The sequence below is a fragment of the Garra rufa genome, chromosome 12, assembly GCF_049309525.1.
Source record: "Garra rufa chromosome 12, GarRuf1.0, whole genome shotgun sequence".
In the NCBI taxonomy this organism is placed as follows: domain Eukaryota; kingdom Metazoa; phylum Chordata; class Actinopteri; order Cypriniformes; family Cyprinidae; genus Garra; species Garra rufa.
In genome coordinates, this window is record NC_133372.1 from 7,727,043 (window position 1) to 7,744,559 (window position 17,517).

The window sequence follows — 17,517 nt, forward strand, 5'->3', positions numbered from 1 at the left end:
CTTTATTTCTCAGAAGTGCAAGTTTATATCTTGCAATTCTGACTTTATAACTCGCAATTGCAATATTATTTCTCAGAATTGCGAGTTCCTATCTCAACTCTCAGTTCATTTTTCAGAATTGCAAGTTTATATCTGACTTTACAACAATTGCAAGTTTGTATCACGCAATTGCGACTTTATTTCTTAGAAGTGCAAGTTTATATCTTGCAATTCTGACTTTATAACTCGCAACTGCAACTTTATTTCTCGGAATTGCAAGTTTATATCTCCAAATTCTTACAACTTACAATTGGGAGTTTGTATCACGCAATTGCGACTTTATTTCTCAGAAGTGTGAGTTTATATCATGCAATTCTGACTTTATAACTCGCAACTGCAACTTTATTTCTCGGAATTGCAAGTTTATATCTTCAAATTCTTACAACTTACAATTGGGAGTTTGTATCACGCAATTGTGACTTTATTTCTCAGAAGTGTGAGTTTATACCATGCGATTCTGACTTTATAACTCGCAATTGCAACTTTATTTCTCAGAATTGCGAGTTTATATCTCCGAATTCTGACTTTACAACTTACAGTTGGCAGTTTATATCACGCAATTGCGACTTTATTTCTCAGAAGTGCAAGTTTATATCTTGCAATTCTGACTTTATAACTCACAATTGCAAGTTTATTTCTCAGAATTTCGAGTATATCTCACAACTCTGACTTAATTTCTCAGAAGTGTGAGTTTATATCTTGCAATTTTGACTTTATAACTCGCAATTGCAATACTATTTCTTAGAATTGCGAGTTCATATCTCAACTCTCAGTTCATTTTTCAGAATTGCAAGTTTATATCTGCCTTTACAACTCGCAATTGCAAGTTTATATCACGCAATTGCGACTTTATTTCTTAGAAGTGCAAGTTTATATCTTGCAATTCTGACTTTGTAACTCGCAATTCCGACTTTATTTTCACAGAATTGTGAATTCTGAGAAAAAAAGTCAGAATTGTCAGATGATAAGCCGCAACAAGCTTTTTTTTATTTTATTTTTTATTTAGTGGCGGAATAGGGCTTCCATAGGATTTCATATGCTGAATACATCCCGCAAGATTCATAATTTAAAATGTCCTCATTATCAATAAAAAAAAAAAACATTTATGTAATAACCCTCAAAAAAAGGCTTGTCACCCAAGTGCAGTTGTTTGCATATACACTGGACATCGACAAATAGTCCTTTTCTCATCACTGGCATGCTGTCATTTAACAGCTAACACCTAATTACACAAAATGCGAGTGTCGCATCGCGTCAAAAGCAAATAGAAATTACAATAATTACTGCTCTCTTGTCTACACTGGATACAGTATACAGATGTGCATTCGCTTTCTGACACAGTCTATGCACTTGAGTCTGTCATCAACAGACAAAATGGAGTGAAAGCATTCTCATTTTGATTTTTAATGGCATCCCGAATCGTGTTTGAGGATTGTTCGGAGGATTTTGTTTAGTAAATGAGGCACAGTGTCATGGAGAGTTTACAAAGAAACATTTGTTGAAAGATGAAGCGGTGCTACATCTGACTGCAGCTGCATCACAAACCATAAGTAAATGATTTCATAATGTTTTGTCATAAAATGACAGTTTTATTTTGATTATGTTGTCAAAACACTTGAAAAAGCAAGAGGGCGGGGCATAGGATACTGTTTCCTATGCAATGACATTAGCCAATCATAATAGAGGTTGATTACTCACAAGCCTTAAAGGACCTGCCCCTTAAAGGGGTCATCGGATGTGTCGACTCAGGTTCAGGAGAAGACAAGAATGTCTCAGATTGAGCGATTGAGGTGTTCTGTTGTTGGATGTAATAACTCCCGTAATCTGAGCCGCAGAAGAAGCAGAGGATAACGTTACTTTTGTTTTTAAAAGGAAAGCCCCGATCCTGATCTACACGTTTATGTTTGTGCAAATCATTCGTGATGCAGCTTCACCCACAGCAGAAGTGAGTATAAGGTTTTTTTATGCATCGTTGCAAATGGCCTTTCTTAATAATGTGCTTGTTGGCAAGTTTCGCTGCTAAATGAGGCTAAAGGCGGCTAAAGTAAACATCACGTCTCATCATCCCACAGCAGAGAGGGGCGGGGCAAGCAGAGCTTATTTGCATTTGAAGGGACCGTGCAATAAAATGAGTTGAGGTTTTGCAGAGTTGATTTTCACAAGGTAAAAGGGTGTTTTAAATAATCATTAAAAATTAAAAAAATATATTTTTTTAACATTTATTTGTGTTTTATTTATAATGTTAAAAACTTTATTAACATTATAAGTAAACCTCAAGAAACATATTAAAATAAAAAATCCATGTCATGACTTCTTTAATATCATAAAATATGACTATAATTTAACTTTACATTTTTTACTATTTCAATATGTTTTAAAGTTTATTTTATTTCTGTGAGGCAAAGCTGAATTTTCAGCATTATTACTCTTCAGTGTCACATTATTCTTCAGAAATCATTTGAATATGCTTAATTGATGATCAAATACTGTATTATTGATGATGTATTATTATTAATGTTATTATAAATATAACAGTTGTGCTGCTTAATAATTTTGTGGAAACTGGAAACTACACAACAATACAATTTTCCATGTTTGTTTTATGAACAGAAAGTTCAACAGAACAAAATTTATTTGATATAAATATCTTTTGTAACATTAAAAATGTATTTACTCTCAATTTAATGTGTTCTTGATGAATAAAAGTATTACTTTCTTTCAAAGAAATGAAACATTTACTGACCCCAACTTTTCAATGGTATGTCCCATAAATTTTTCTTGAAAAAAATTGAGATGAATAAAAACCTCAGCTATCTTACATTCACAATAAATGCTTACTATGCTTTTTTGAGTGCTCAGATAATAAAACATGGTGGTGTGTAAATGGATTTGACAAACACATACTTACATTTGGTTCATGACCTTGTTCAGGAATATGCCATCCACTAATTCAGAGTATTCAGTGAGCATGTTCCCCTCTTTGTCACCTAGCTGACCAAATGTCTTAACCTTTGGGACACAGATATGAAAGTTAAAATGACATGTCATGAAGTGACAGCAGTGTGCTTTAAATCACAATAATACAGGCTGCAAATACAAAATATGTTTGTATATGTCCATTTTGACAGTATATTAGAGTTTATGCTGATATGCTAGCTCAGATACTCTCACTTACTGGCACAATATGATACAACGTTTGCTATGTTCTGCACGTAACAAATAGAAAAACTGCAACTTACCCAAGTGGCAAGAGGGCTGCTCATGAACTGCTCTAATAAGACTGGAATCTCACCCTCCATATTAATATTAAACGATCAGAGATTTGCTAGTCAGAAAACACTTGGAAGACACACACAAAAATCCATATAAATCCAGCTCTGGTGGTTTACCCTTCTGCATAAGCAGCTGAGCAGAGGAATTGTAGCTGCATCATTGAACGAGAGAAAAAAAAAATCCGCAATTCACAGCGAGGCGATGCAGGATTACATATTCATGCAGCTCGTTTCTCGTCAACAAACTGGAATCTGTTATTAGATTGAAAATAAACGCAGAATGTTGGTGTTTAAATGTTGCATCGGGACTGCAGCATCCTTCGGTCCTGTTCAGACATTACGCCGAAACTGCAGTGCGTGTGCAGGGTGTTGACTGCTGGAGATCCATCCTCACTTACTAGGGCATGTGAAGTTTTAAAGTAAAAACCAGCCATTAAAACCAAATAACAGAATTTTAATAACTAAATGTAAACTTTCAAGACATTCAGTGCTTTCGTGCTTCCTTGCTTCCAAGAATAAGATCTAATATCTAAGTGAGAAAGTTTTATGTAGGTGTTTATGTATTTTCCGTCCCACAGCATCTGTCTGATCAGGACAGCAGTAATTCCATGGCAACAGTGGTTTAGTACATCCCTGACCTTAATCTGTTACCATAACAACAGCCGTCAACCCCCAGTCACCAGTTAAAATATCATAACAGGCTTATTGAGTGTAAGCTGTCCAGGTCTGTGCTTTAAATCGTCATTAAAATGAGTATGAGTATAGGCATGAGTAGAATAATGGCCACATCCAACACAATCTGCTGAGGGGCGAATTAAATTAGGCTGTATTGGCAGAGCTATTTGTTTAGTTTGGAAGGGGAAAGACTTTATTTGTTTGTCTGTGATATTATATCTCATAAGTCATTATATAGATTAAAAAAAAACTTACAGGACAAGCTGAGTAAATATGTAATGTAAGGGGTTGGCGCCACCTTGCGGAAGACTAACGAACAAGAAGTCCACTTTGGCCTGCACATTCTCTACTAAACCATCAGCTCATCTTGCACTAACAAGGTGCAGTAAACGACGTTATAGAGCTAATGCACCGAATTACACGCTTTTACAACCCTGAAGCTTTGAAATAACCGTGGTATTTTGACATGACAGGCTTAGAAGTAAAGCGATGAAAATCTTTACCGACATTCATTGTTGTTTTGCTCCTTTCTTTGGTCCTACGGATTTTTGATCTCTGTATTACCATCTGTTGTATTCTTTTTCGGACATTTGTCTGTGTAAACCATCGAAGGATTTAAAAAAAGATCATGAACATTTCGCACCCTCCAAACTCATTAAAACTAAGCTTCCGGTTTACCATATATGGACTGCCCCTTATGAACGCGTAAAATGATTGACTCACAGCGACTAAAAAAGACTGTTGCCCCCCCCCCCCCCCTTTTTTTTTTGTAATGTGTTTTTTTTCCTGAAATGACATGATAAATGATGGTAAAGGTAAATGACAACATAATTTTTCCAAATCATTTTTATTCATTTATTTATTTAGTATTTTAAGCTTCCGGTTTACCATATATGGACTGCCCTCATTATTGACAGACAGACAGGACTAAAAAAGCATGCTGGTTAAATAGTGTAAAATAGTGTTTTTTCCCCCTTTTTGTAGTTTTTTTTTTTCTAAAATGAAAGAAAATTTTGGCAACGGTAAATGATAACATATTTTTTCCAATTAATTTTTATTTATTTATTTAGTATTTTAAGCTTCCGGTTTACCATATATGTGACCCTGCCTGGACCACAAAACCAGTCATAAGGTTAAATTTTACAAAACTGAGATGTATACATCACATGAAAGTTCAATAATTAAGCTTTCTATTGATGTATGGTTTGTTTGGATAGGACAATATTTGGCCGAGATACATCTATTTGAAAATCTGGAATCTGAGGGTGCAAAAAAATCAAAATACTGAGAAAATCACCTTTAAAGTTGTCCAAATTAAGTTCTTAACAATGCATATAACTAATCAAAAATTACATTTTGATATATTTGCAGTAGGTATTTTACAAAAAATCTTCATGGAACATGATTTTTACATAATTTCCTAATGATTTTTGGCATAAAAGAAAAATCAATAATTTTGACCCATACAAAGTATTTTTGGCTATTGCTACAAATGTACCCCAGCGACTTAAGACTGGTTTTGTGGTCCAGGGTCACATATGGACTGCCCTCTATGAACAAGCAAAATGATTGACAGACAGAGACTAAAAAAGCATGCTGGTTAAATAGTGTAAAATAGTGGGGTTTTTTCCCCCCTTTTTTGAAGTGTTTTTTTTTTCTCCCTAAAATAGCATGATAAATTATGGCAATGGTAAATGATAACATAATTTTTCCAAATATTTTTTATTTATTTAATTATTTACTATTTTAGCTTCTGGTTTACCATATATGGACTGCCCTCTATAGAGACAGCCAGAGCCTCATAATCTAAAAACCACGTATATCATATCATTTTCTAAAATGATATGATAAATTATGGTAGTAGTAAATGATAACAGAATTGTTTAAATAAATGTTATTCATTTATTTATTTACTAGTTTAAGCTTCCGGTTTACCATATATGGACTGCCCTCTGAATGCACAAAATGATTGACAGCGACTCAAAAAAAGCATAAAATGTCAAATAAAAAAAGTGTAAAATTGTGTTTTGTTTTGTTTTTCCCCTAAAATGGCATGCTAAATTATGATAACAGTACATGATAACAGATTTTTTCAAATATTATTTATTTATTATTTTAAGCTTCTAGTTTACCATATATGTGACCCTGGACCACAAAACCAGTCATAAGGTTAAATTTTATAAAACTGAGATGTATACAACACATGAAAGTTCAATAAATAAGCTTTCTATTGATGTATGGTTTGTTAGGATAGGACAATATTTGGCTGAGATACATCTATTTGAATATCTGGAATCTGAGGGTGCAAAAAAATTAAAATACTGAGAAAATCACCTTTAAAGTTGTCCAAATTAAGTTCTTAACAATGCATATTACTAATCAAAAATTACATTTTGATATATTTACAGTAGGAATTTTACAAAAAAATCTTCATGGAACATGATCTTTACTTAATTTCCTAATGATTTTTGGCATAAAAGAAAAATCAATAATTTTGACCCATACAATGTATTTTTGGCTATTGCTACAAATATACCCCAGCGACTTAAGACTGGTTTTGTGGTCCAGGGTCACATATGGACTGCCCGCTGTGAATGCACAAAATGATTGACAGACAGACAGACAGTGACTCAAAAAAAAGCATGCTGGTTAAATAATGTTTTAATGATAAATTATGGTAAAAAATAAATGATAATAGAATTTTTCAAATAATTTTTATTTATTCATTCATTCGTTCATTTATTTGGTTGACCATATAGTTATAATAAGTAATAATTATTAAAAAACACAAATGTTGTGTAGGAGATTTGTATTTACATGTTATGTTTAAGAAGAGCATTGTCATGCATTGTCATTTGTCCAGTGGATTTTCATGTGTTCACCAAGATGTATGAGAAGAATGAAGAAATTCAGGCAATTCGTTACTGCTTTGAATGTGGCAAATAAATCGCTCCCCCAGGAGAGGCTTTAAATTGATTGGGTTTTGAGAGATGTTTGCTGACAGTCTTGACACAAATTACTGAACGACAACAGTGAGAAATCAATGGGACATATGTTGCCTATTTACGACCGCTTGTCAATTTTTAATGAACTCTTTAATATTTAATTATAACAGTCGGTTAAGGTGCTATACATTTAATAACATCATAAATTGTGCATTCCTTGTAAGAAAATCAGTATCTTATGTACATGGGGCTATAAGTCAGTTTAATATATGACCCATGCAGCAGCAAGCAGGTTTATTATATATGATTATATGTATACAGTATATCATAGATGCATTTTATCATAGGAGGTAGTCATCCAGAAAGCAACAGCAGCTACAGTTTATGGCAGCATATATAAGGCAAAACATGCTAAAGCATCAGGCCACAAACTACTGAGAAATGCAACACATGTGGCTTGTATTATATCAGCAATCAGCACTGTTTAAACAGTCGATTAAAGGATGATATAGAAAGCTACATATAAAAGCTACGCTATAAAGCTACATTTAAAGGGTGTAAGCTCAGTTAGTATTCAATAAGAAAAACAGTCTCTTCTTGTGCGTACGATTGTACATTAGTTCAAGGCTGTGCATGCTGCATCATGTAAACATTTTATATATACACAGTGTCAGATGTGCCATAATATCCAGTCTATCAGAAAGTAATGATAGCTATGAGGCCGCATATGTAATGAGCATTAAAAATGTGCTTGGTTTTAAAAAAGGATGACTCCTGAGAAAAATAATTTACACAATGATTAAAATTTTTTGGCAATGTCCGTTCTCATGGGCAGAGTCTCTGAATATTTTGGTTTAAAATATGGAAAGTCTAAATATTGGAGTAAATGATTTCCACAGTTCTCAGTTAATAGTACTGAGGGTTTCCTATCCAAACAAGCATGCATTTTATAATAGAGTATTTCATTGAAAGTGCTGTACTGTCATTTTAAAAAGAAAGCATACACAAAAATCGTTTCCTTCACAGAAGTCCTTCAGAGATTATTATTCAGTTCCATTGACGGCATTTGAAAATTCAAATGGTAAGAGTCATGGCGCAGATGTTCTGAGGCACAAAGTCCTTGGCTTATTGGTCCCGCTTCAGAGAGTAATTCATGCCGCTCACTCATGCTCTTTGCTCTCTGGTTTTGTCTTTAGAGCTTGCAGTTTCTGCCTCCCATGTTGGCTCTCCTGTAAGGTCGTGCTGCCAGGGAGCAGGCTTATTGTGTAGGGTGAAAACCAGTCTCTTTCAAAAGCAGAAGTCAGCTGCTCTACAATGGAGTCCTGCCCTTCCCGCTGGTTCCCTGATTCTTGAATCACCAGCCCGGCTCCTGCATTGAAAGCCAACTCACTGCCAACCCAGTCCAGATTCCCTTAATTGACAGAAAATTGGAATTTTAATGTGCAATATGATCAATTGTAGGCTGTATGAATTAATATGATACAGATGACAATAAAAGAAAAACATAAAAATGCTTAAATGCCTCATTAGTTCACATACATTACTTTTTAAGTAATTGCATATATAGGTTTATTTTTATTTATTTTTTTATTTTTTGCTGCCATCCATTTTAATTAAGGCTGTCAGCTGATTCAAATTTTTAATCTAATTAATTAAACTATGTTTCGATTGATTTATCTAATTAATCACAAAATAAGTTTGATTGTGAAACTATTATTGTGTTAAATGAGAGAGTATAAAGTAGACATTACAAATTGTAGCTTTAGAAAGAAATATTTTATTTGATTCAATATAAAATTTATTACACAGGCTGCAACAGCCTAACATAAACTATAGAACATAAAAGAAGATCATTTGAGAAACACCTCAAAGCAGCTTTGTTACCAAGAGTCTTCAAAATACCTTCTTTTATGTTCCACAAAATAAAGGTTTAAAACGACATGAGGGTGAGTAAATGATGACAGAATTGTAATTTTTTTGGGTGAACTATCCCTTTAATGTTTTTAGTAGTAGTAGTAGTAGTATTTAATGAAATAATACTTTAAATAAGCAACTAAATCTGCCAGCAGGTGGCAGCTCCTAGAGCTTTAACTCTACAAACTCAGCCCAGATCTTCAGACTGATCTGACTGGAGTTGCTATCTTTTCTAACTGATCGGACTTACGATTTTCCTAAAGATGGGATTCCTAAAGATCCCATAGACTTACATTGACAGAATGTTCAAATGAGCCCAAGCTATTCAAACTCCAACTGTCAAAACTCCCAGAATCCCTTGAGACTCAATTAAACTCCCTTCTATTTAAACTAACTTGCTAATAATGCTAGAGACATGCTAGTAACATGCTAGTAACATGCTAATCATGCTAGAAACATGTTAGTAACTTGCTAATCATGTTAGAAAAATACAAGTAACTTGCTAAACATGCTAACAACATGTTAAACATGCTATAAACATGCTAGTAACTTGCTAATCATGCTAGCAACATGCTAGTGACATGCTAACCATGCTAACGATATACTAGTGACATGCTACACATGCTAGAAACATGCTAGCAACTAGCAGCTAGTTAGTAACTTGCTTTCATGCTAGCAACTTGCTGATTATGCTAGAATCATGCTAGCAAAATGCTAGTAACTTGTTACTCATGTTAAAAACATGTCAGCAACATGATAATCATGCTAACAATATGCTAATAACATGTTAATCATGCTAGTGACATGCTAGAAATGTGCAGGATAGTAACTTGCTAATCATGCTAGCAATAAGCTAGTGACATGCTACTCATGTAACATGAGTAATGCTACTCATGTAACATGAGAAACATGCTAGCAAAATGCTAATTATGCTAGCAACATGTTAGTAACTTGCTAATCCTGTTAGCAACATACTAGTGATATGCTAATCATGCTAGCAACATGCTAGTAACTTGTTAATCATGGTGGAAACATGCTAAAATTTGCTAACAACATGATAGTTACATGCTAATCATGCTAGAAACATGCTAGCAACATGTTAATCGTGTTAGCAACATGCTAGTAACTTGCTAATTATGTTAGCAACATGCTAATCATGCTAGAAACATGCTACCAACATGCTAACAACATAGTGACATGCTAATCATGCTAGTAACTTGCTAATCATGGTAACAACATGTTAGTAACATGCTGGAAACATATTAGCAAGATTTTAACAAAATGCTGGTAACATGCTAATCAGGCTAGAAACATGCTACCAACATGCTATTAACAGGTTGTGTTAGTAACATGCTATCTATCTGAAACTGTATTGACTTCAAAACACTCAAACTTTAAACTTTTAAAACTACTTTAAACTTCAAACTATTTTCAGACTGAAAACTTAAAACCAAACTTGAAAACTTTAAACTTTTTAAAACTTTTTAAACTTCTTCAAACTTTCTGGTCCGGGTTTCTCAAGCCAACTTAAAGTTTGTCTTGACAAACTTTTTTATCTTGTTATTTACTGTACTCTTGTATAAAATCACATTTAAGCTTGTGACAGATCAGGACAAAATCATCACTCCTGTAATATTGCTATTGCTGTCCATGTGATATTGTGTGTATATGAGACAAAACACATACAGGGGCCATATCTTGAATTTTATGTCACAACTGCATTTATAGAGCTGTTGCTCTGCCTAATATTTGTCAACAGTCAACTATATATGAAATATAAGATGACAGAGGCTACAGGTCTGGGGGCCGGGAAGCGCGTTAACTGCCTTAAATTATTTTAATCATATTTTTTTTCATAACTAATTAATTAAGTTTGCGCATTAAACTGATAGCCCTACTTTTAATATATTACAAAATATTGAGTTAATTTCCCTTTACATTGTTATTTGCTTTTTTACTTGTGTTTTACTACTTTGGCAATACAAATATAGGCCTACAGTTTTTGTCAGGCCAGTGAAGCACATAAAATGAAGTGTGTGTGCAAAAAGAGAGAGAATCTTACCAATATATACTGCACTGTCTGTCACCATAAATTTATTCTCATTTATCCTGTGCTGAAATCCTCCCATCTGGTCCTTGCCTCTGTACATTCTCTGATTCAAAACAGACACGCATATATAAATTCTGGTCTAGAGTATATCATATTTAAATGTATGTTTGGGTGTGTATGTACATATATCAACAGATCAATCAAACACAGTCTGTCCTCACCACTTCTATAGAGCAGACGGGCAGTCCTGTGCATAGAGCCTGCATTGACGTCATAAAGTTAAAGGTCAGCGGATGTGTACGTGTCCATAGACTGATTAAGAGACGAACCTTGACCTCTCTCAGTACTGCAGCCTCCCGGAGCATCTCGTCTATTGGCGACCAGTACCTAAACCAAAAAATAGAACAAGCCAAAAAGTGTTGAAGTCATACATCTTCAAAAGTGCATTTTTGTCCATTTATAAGTAGCTTCAAAGATTTACACATCAAGAAAAACTATTTTTAGAATCGTTGTCTTGTTTTGTTGTCCAGTGAAAAAAAACGAAATGCCTTTTAAGACGAATTTACTTGGGAAGCTGAAATAAGACATTTTCAAGGAACATAAATTGAGTGATATCTCAAATTGAATTTAATTGAATTTGATTTTTTATTAATTTAGTTATTTATTGGCAAGAGTTTTGACATACATAATTCAATGAACATCAAGATTTGTTTCAAACTTGTGAAAATGGATAAACTTGATATTGTTTATCCAATCAAATGATCAGTTGATTGAAAAAAGCATCCAATTATTTAAGGAAAAAAAAGATATTATACATAATGACAATAAACATCTTCTATTAGAAGATTCTGAGATTTAATACTTTTTTTAAAGTAAATTAAAATTACTTTAAAGTAAGTACTTTTAACCAAAACACAGTTAATTGATATTAAATTAAAAAATAAAAAATAAAAAAAAATAGAAAAATAAAAAGCATAACATATAGCATGCTTACTTAAGGAATAACTTAGTACACTACACAAAACTTTTAGAGACTTTTCAAGTTTCAGTGATTTTATTGTGAAATCTAAATTGTCTTAAAGGGTTAGTTCACCCAAAAATGAAATATGTGTCATTACTTAGGCCCCGTTTAAATTTTAAAATTTGAGAGCTTTCTGACCCTGCATAGACAGCAAAGCAACTACCACATTCAACGCTGAGAAAGGTTGTAAGGACATCGTTGACATCAGTGGTTCAACCTTAATTTTATGAGGCATGTATGGACACAATAAGTACATTATACCAAATGATTAATTTAAATGTAAGTAGATAGTAGTTAAGGCCACCTAATGTAAAGTGGGACCGTATTCTCATTGCCTCATAAAATTAAGGTTGAACCACTGATGTCAACGATGTCCTTACAACCTTTCTCAGCGTTGAATGTGGTAGTTGCTTTCCTGTCTATGCAGGGTCAGAAAGCTCTCAGATTTAATCAAAAATATCTTCATTTGTGTACCAAAAAGAACTAAGGACTTACGGGTTTGGAATGACATAAGGGTAATAACATAATTTTCATTTATGGGTGAACTATCCCTTTAAGAAATCTTATCAAGGGCTTTTCTATTATTTTTTTTTAACTTGTTTTAACCTCACTAAACTGATTATTTCTTTTATTAACAGCCAGTTTTTCAATGCTGAAATGTATAAATGACTGTGTGCCTGTGAAAACCAGCATTACCTTATTATTGGTGACCCTCTAAAGCTGCGGTTGACTAAGGGTAGGTAATCTGTTACAGAGATGTAGACGAATCTCTTGGCTTCTCGGATCACATGTCGTATGGCATCTAAATCTCTACTTCGACCCTTGGGGCAAAACAGCTCTGGTGATGTCTAAGAAAAAAAGTTGTGGGGAAAAAAAGATAAAACAGCAGTTTTCTAAAAGTTTTTTCCTTTAGCTTCTATTCGTATGGCCAGCACACCAGAGCGAGGTAATGAGATGGCCGTCTGTGTACATACATCATTGTCAGGAAAAGAATTTTATCACTGAGCTAGAAATGTCTCCCAGCAGCCTATAACATTACAGCACAATTCATTTGAATGGGATGATGGATGTCTCAGATGTGGCGAGTAAACCTCCTGTTGCTGGAAGGGAGTCAAGATTCATTATACTCAAATTAGAATCCGATGGCCAGTGTCTTCACATGTGCTGCAGCCTGGCGTCGAACAGAGTCACAGGGATAAATTACCTGCAGAGTGAGTGAATTCACCTTAATCAAATTATATCCAGTGGAGCCAATGAAACAGCGGTTTACAAGACAAATCATTGTAATAAGAATGGACATACATGTAAACATATTTCAAAGTGCATGGAACTGGATAATCGATCATGACATGTTTGTGCAGTAAAATGTCAAATGTATTACTAAGTACTGTAATGAAATACATTTTTCACACACACCATCAAAAGTTTGGAGTCAGTAAGTTTTGTAATGTTTTTTTTAAAGTCTCTTATGCCTACCAAGGATGCATTTATTTGCTCAAAAATACAGAAAAAAAACAGTAATGTTGTGAAATATTAAAATGTAAAATATTATATTTTAATACATATTACAATGTAATTTATTCCTGTAATGCAAAAGCTGAATTTCTATAGCATCATTACTCAGTCTTTAGTGTCACGTGATCCTTCAGAAATCATTCTAAAATGCTGATTTGCTGCTCAAGAAACATTTGTTATTATTATCAATGATGAAAACCATTTCAGAAGGTTCAAATGCTCATTGTTGCTTCAGACTGAAACACGATGCATTAAGAGATGGGGGTGAAAATTCTTTGATTTTGAAGATGAGGGTAAATTTAACTTATTTGGTCTTCTGGGAAACATGTAAGTATCCTCTGAAGGGCAGAACTTTAATTTAAAAATATGATGACTAGGCAAAATAAGAAAAATGCATGCATCTTCATTCTGTTCAAAAGTTTTCACCCCCGGCTCTTAATGCATTGTGTTTCCTTCTTGAGCATCAGTGAGTGTTTGAAGCTTCTGTAATAGTTGCATATGAGTCCCTCAGTTGTCCTCAGTGTGAAAAAATGGATCTCAAAATCATACAGTCATTGTTGGAAAGGGTTCAAATACACGAAAATGCTGAAAAACCAAAGAATCTGGGGGATTTTTCTGAAGAACAGCGGGCAGTTGAACTATTCAGGACAAACAAGGGACTCATGAACAACTATCACTAAACAAACAAAAAACACAGCTGTGGATCATTCAGGTAACAAAACAGTATTAAAATAAAGTCTATGTGCTTTTGAACAGGGTATTTTTTTTATACATTCAATTATTATTTTCTCTTGTGGACTATGTACATGTCTTTTATGTGAAATATCTTATTCAGGTCAGCACTAAACAAAAATAACATGCATTTTGTATGATTCCTCTTATTTTGGTGAAATAATTAACATTCTGCAAGGTGTATGTAAAGTTTTGTATATTTACTGTTTTTTTGCAGGCATAATGCCATATAGGGGTTAGTTGTCACACAGGGAAGTTGCCACAAGGACTGTTTCTCAGTAACTACAAGATTTATTATATAGTCAACATTAAAAATAAATCTACCCTGAGAAATGGGTAGCAGGATACTGAAGATAACAGAGTGGCAACTATGCCCTGTCTTCCCTTTTTATTTTAAAAATAGATGTACACTGGTGGATCACCTCAGTCAGGCAATGACTACAGAGATATTTATTGATCTTACCGACACATAGGCAGAAGCATCTGTATTGTTAAGGCTGAGCTGGAGCGGCTCGTCTCTGCTGAACACGGCCGTGACTCTCTTGGACCAGATTGAAGGAATGTAGTCTCTGTACTGCAGCTGCCAGTAGAAAGAAAAGATCCTGTGCAGGTCCAGAGCCAAACAACTACAGTCAAACACTATTACACCGAGCTCCTTCAGCTGAAACAAAAAAAAAAAAAAAGGAATAGGAATCAGAAGTCAAATATCAAAAGTTTTACTTGAAAAATGAGCTTGTGTTATATTTCTTCAAATTGAAGTGGCGGTCACACTACACTTTGCACACAACATTTTTAGACACGGCAACAGTCATAATATGACATCACTCTTTATAGTGTTTTGCATTAGTTGTGGGGTGAAAACTTTTGATCGGAATGAAGATGTGCACATTTTTCTTATTTTGCCTAAATATCATTTTTTTTTTATTTAGTACTGCCCTTCAGAAGCTACATAAGATACAAACATGCTTCCCAGAAGACAAAATAAGTTAAATATTTTTACCCTGATCTTACACACAAATGCTGAAAAACTCTCCTAGGTTACGTATGTAACCCTAGTTCCCATAGGGAAAGAGCTGCATCCGAAAACGCTATGGGGAACGTCTTCAGCGTGACACGCTCTGAAACACATGTGTAATCCGACCAACGGGAAAGCGAAACGTCGATGACGTCAGACCAGGAAGCTATAAAAGCACATGGGCACAAACGATCGGCAGCTTCTGATTGGCTGAAGCAGTGCGACGCAGAGGTGCCGGAAGTATGGCTTTGAGACGCAGCTCTTGTTCCCTAGGGGAACTAGGGTTACATACGTAACCTAGGAGAGTTCCCCAGCGGGAACTCAAGCTGCATCCGAAAATGCTATGGAAAACGATATGCCCACGCCGCCAGACTTGCAAGCCTCTGCTTAGGGTGTCCAAGAACCACTAGAGCGAGAGGACGGCGGAGCCTGGAGTGGCCCGAATGTCTAGGCCATAGAATTTGACAAGGGTAAGAGGCTTGGACCATCCCACAGCGTTACAGATGTCGGACAGGGAAACGCCCAACAAAAAGGCCTTAGAGGCAGCCATACTCCTAGTGGAGTGAGCCTTGATCCCCAAAGGAGTGGGGAGGTCAGAGGACTCGTAAGCCATAGAGATGGCCTCCACTATCCATCTACTAAGGGTCCGCTTAGAGGCGGGAAGCCCTTTCTTATAAGGACCATAGCATACAAGCAATTGGTCAGATTTTCTCCACAGGGCAGCTCTGTGGACATATGCATCCAGTGCTCGCACTGGACACATACAATTAAGCTTCTCTTGGTCTGAGTCCTGAAATGGAGGAGGACAGAAGGCTTCTAGCATGACAGGCCGTGGCGCAGAGGAGGGAACTTTAGAAACATACCCCGGTCTGGGGTAAATGAAAGCTTTTGTCATGCCAGGAGCAAAATCCAGAAAAGAAGGAGCCACTGAAAGGGCCTGAAAATCGCCCACTCTCTTGAGTGAGGAAATTGCTAGGAGGAAGACAGTTTTTAGTGTCAACACTCCAGGAGGTATTTCTTCGATAGGTTCGAAGGGAGGTTTGCACATAGCCTCCAGGACCATGGCCAGGTCCCATGGGGGAACCCTAGATCGAGCTGTAGGCCTCAGCCTCAGAACACCTCGGAGGAAACGGACTACCAGGGGATCTCTACCCAAAGGACGATCCCCGATAGGGTCATGGAAAGCAGATATTGCTGCCACGTAAACCTTCAGGGTCGAATGGGCTAGCCCAGCAGTCAGGTGCTCTTGCAGAAACCCTAGTACTGAACCAACTGGGCAGTGAACTGGGTCAAGCTGTTGAGCACTGCACCAAGAAGTGAACAATTTCCACTTAAAGGCATATAGTTTCCTCGTGGAAGGAGCTCTGGATTGAAGAATGGTCTCTACAACCTTGGCTGAGAGACCTGAAGCTAGTAGTTGTGCCCCCTCAGGGGCCACACCCACAGCTTCCACAACTCTGGGCGGGGGTGAAAGATTGTACCCCCTGCTTGAGAGAGAAGGTCCCTCCTGATCGGAATCTCCCATTGAGAGGCGTCTAGGAGGGTGACCAGATCTGAGAACCATACTCGGCCCGGCCAGAACGGGGCTACCAATAAGAGGCGTGTCCCGTCCCGGCGTACTCTTTCCAGAACTCCTGGGAGCAGAGCGATCGGGGGAAAAGCGTACAGACGAAGCCTCGGCCAGGTCTGTACCATAGCATCCAGTCCCAGGGGAGCTGGATGATTCAGAGAGAACAAAAGGGGACATTGTGTCGTCTCCTGGCTCGCAAAGAGATCCACTTGGGCTTTCCCAAACTTGCTCCAAATGACTTCCACCACCTCAGGGTGGAGTCTCCATTCCCTGGGCCTCAGCCCCTGGCTCGACAGGACGTCTGCTCCCACATTGAGATACCCAGGAATATAAACTGCTCTTAATGAGAGAAGCTTCCCCTGGGACCACACAAGGATCTGGTGTGCCAGTTTGTATAAGGGGCGCGACCGCAGACCTCCTTGGTGGTTGATGTATGAGACCACCGCTGTGCTGTCGGTGCGAACTAGCACATGGCGATCTTTCAACTGTGGAAGAAATTGCTTCAAAGCTTGAAACACGAGCAGCATCTCTAGGCAATTGATGTCGCTAAGGATCCTTCCACATGTCTAAGGCACGAAGGCAGTGCCGCGTGACCTTGATCAAATGGATTTCCCCTCGGGGAGAATCCCTTGGTTTTGAGCCACCACTGTAGGGGCCTCATGTACAACAGGCCAAGAGGTATCACATTGGACGCTGCTGCCATGAGCCCCAGAAGTACTTGGAACTGTTTTACAATGAGTGACCTGTCTTCTCTGACTTTCCTGACTGC

At 36.4% G+C, this 17,517-nt stretch overlaps 2 protein-coding genes across 3 annotated transcripts in view; both read right to left on the reverse strand.

Moving 5' to 3' along the window:
• Window positions 1-3,774, reverse strand: part of ccdc88aa (coiled-coil domain containing 88Aa) — a 35,005-nt gene extending 31,231 nt beyond the window's left edge. The window contains exons 1-2 of one of the 2 annotated variants that reach the window (XM_073852043.1): window positions 3,279-3,738; window positions 2,948-3,048 (exon numbers count right to left, since the gene is read on the reverse strand). In XM_073852043.1, the coding sequence (XP_073708144.1) occupies window positions 2,948-3,048; window positions 3,279-3,338 (161 nt within the window). In that variant the 5' untranslated portion in view covers window positions 3,339-3,738. Of the gene's footprint in view, window positions 1-2,947; window positions 3,049-3,278 lie in introns of both variants that reach the window. The other variant, XM_073852044.1, reaches the window with a different exon arrangement.
• A 3,016-nt stretch (window positions 3,775-6,790) lies between these two features.
• pld5 (phospholipase D family member 5) overlaps window positions 6,791-17,517 on the reverse strand; it is a 30,806-nt gene continuing 20,079 nt past the window's right edge. The window contains exons 6-10 of the mRNA XM_073852302.1: window positions 14,627-14,824; window positions 12,613-12,764; window positions 11,117-11,282; window positions 10,908-10,998; window positions 6,791-8,342 (exon numbers count right to left, since the gene is read on the reverse strand). Coding sequence (XP_073708403.1) covers window positions 8,092-8,342; window positions 10,908-10,998; window positions 11,117-11,282; window positions 12,613-12,764; window positions 14,627-14,824 — 858 coding nt within the window. The 3' untranslated portion in view covers window positions 6,791-8,091. The remainder of the gene's footprint in view (window positions 8,343-10,907; window positions 10,999-11,116; window positions 11,283-12,612; window positions 12,765-14,626; window positions 14,825-17,517) is intronic.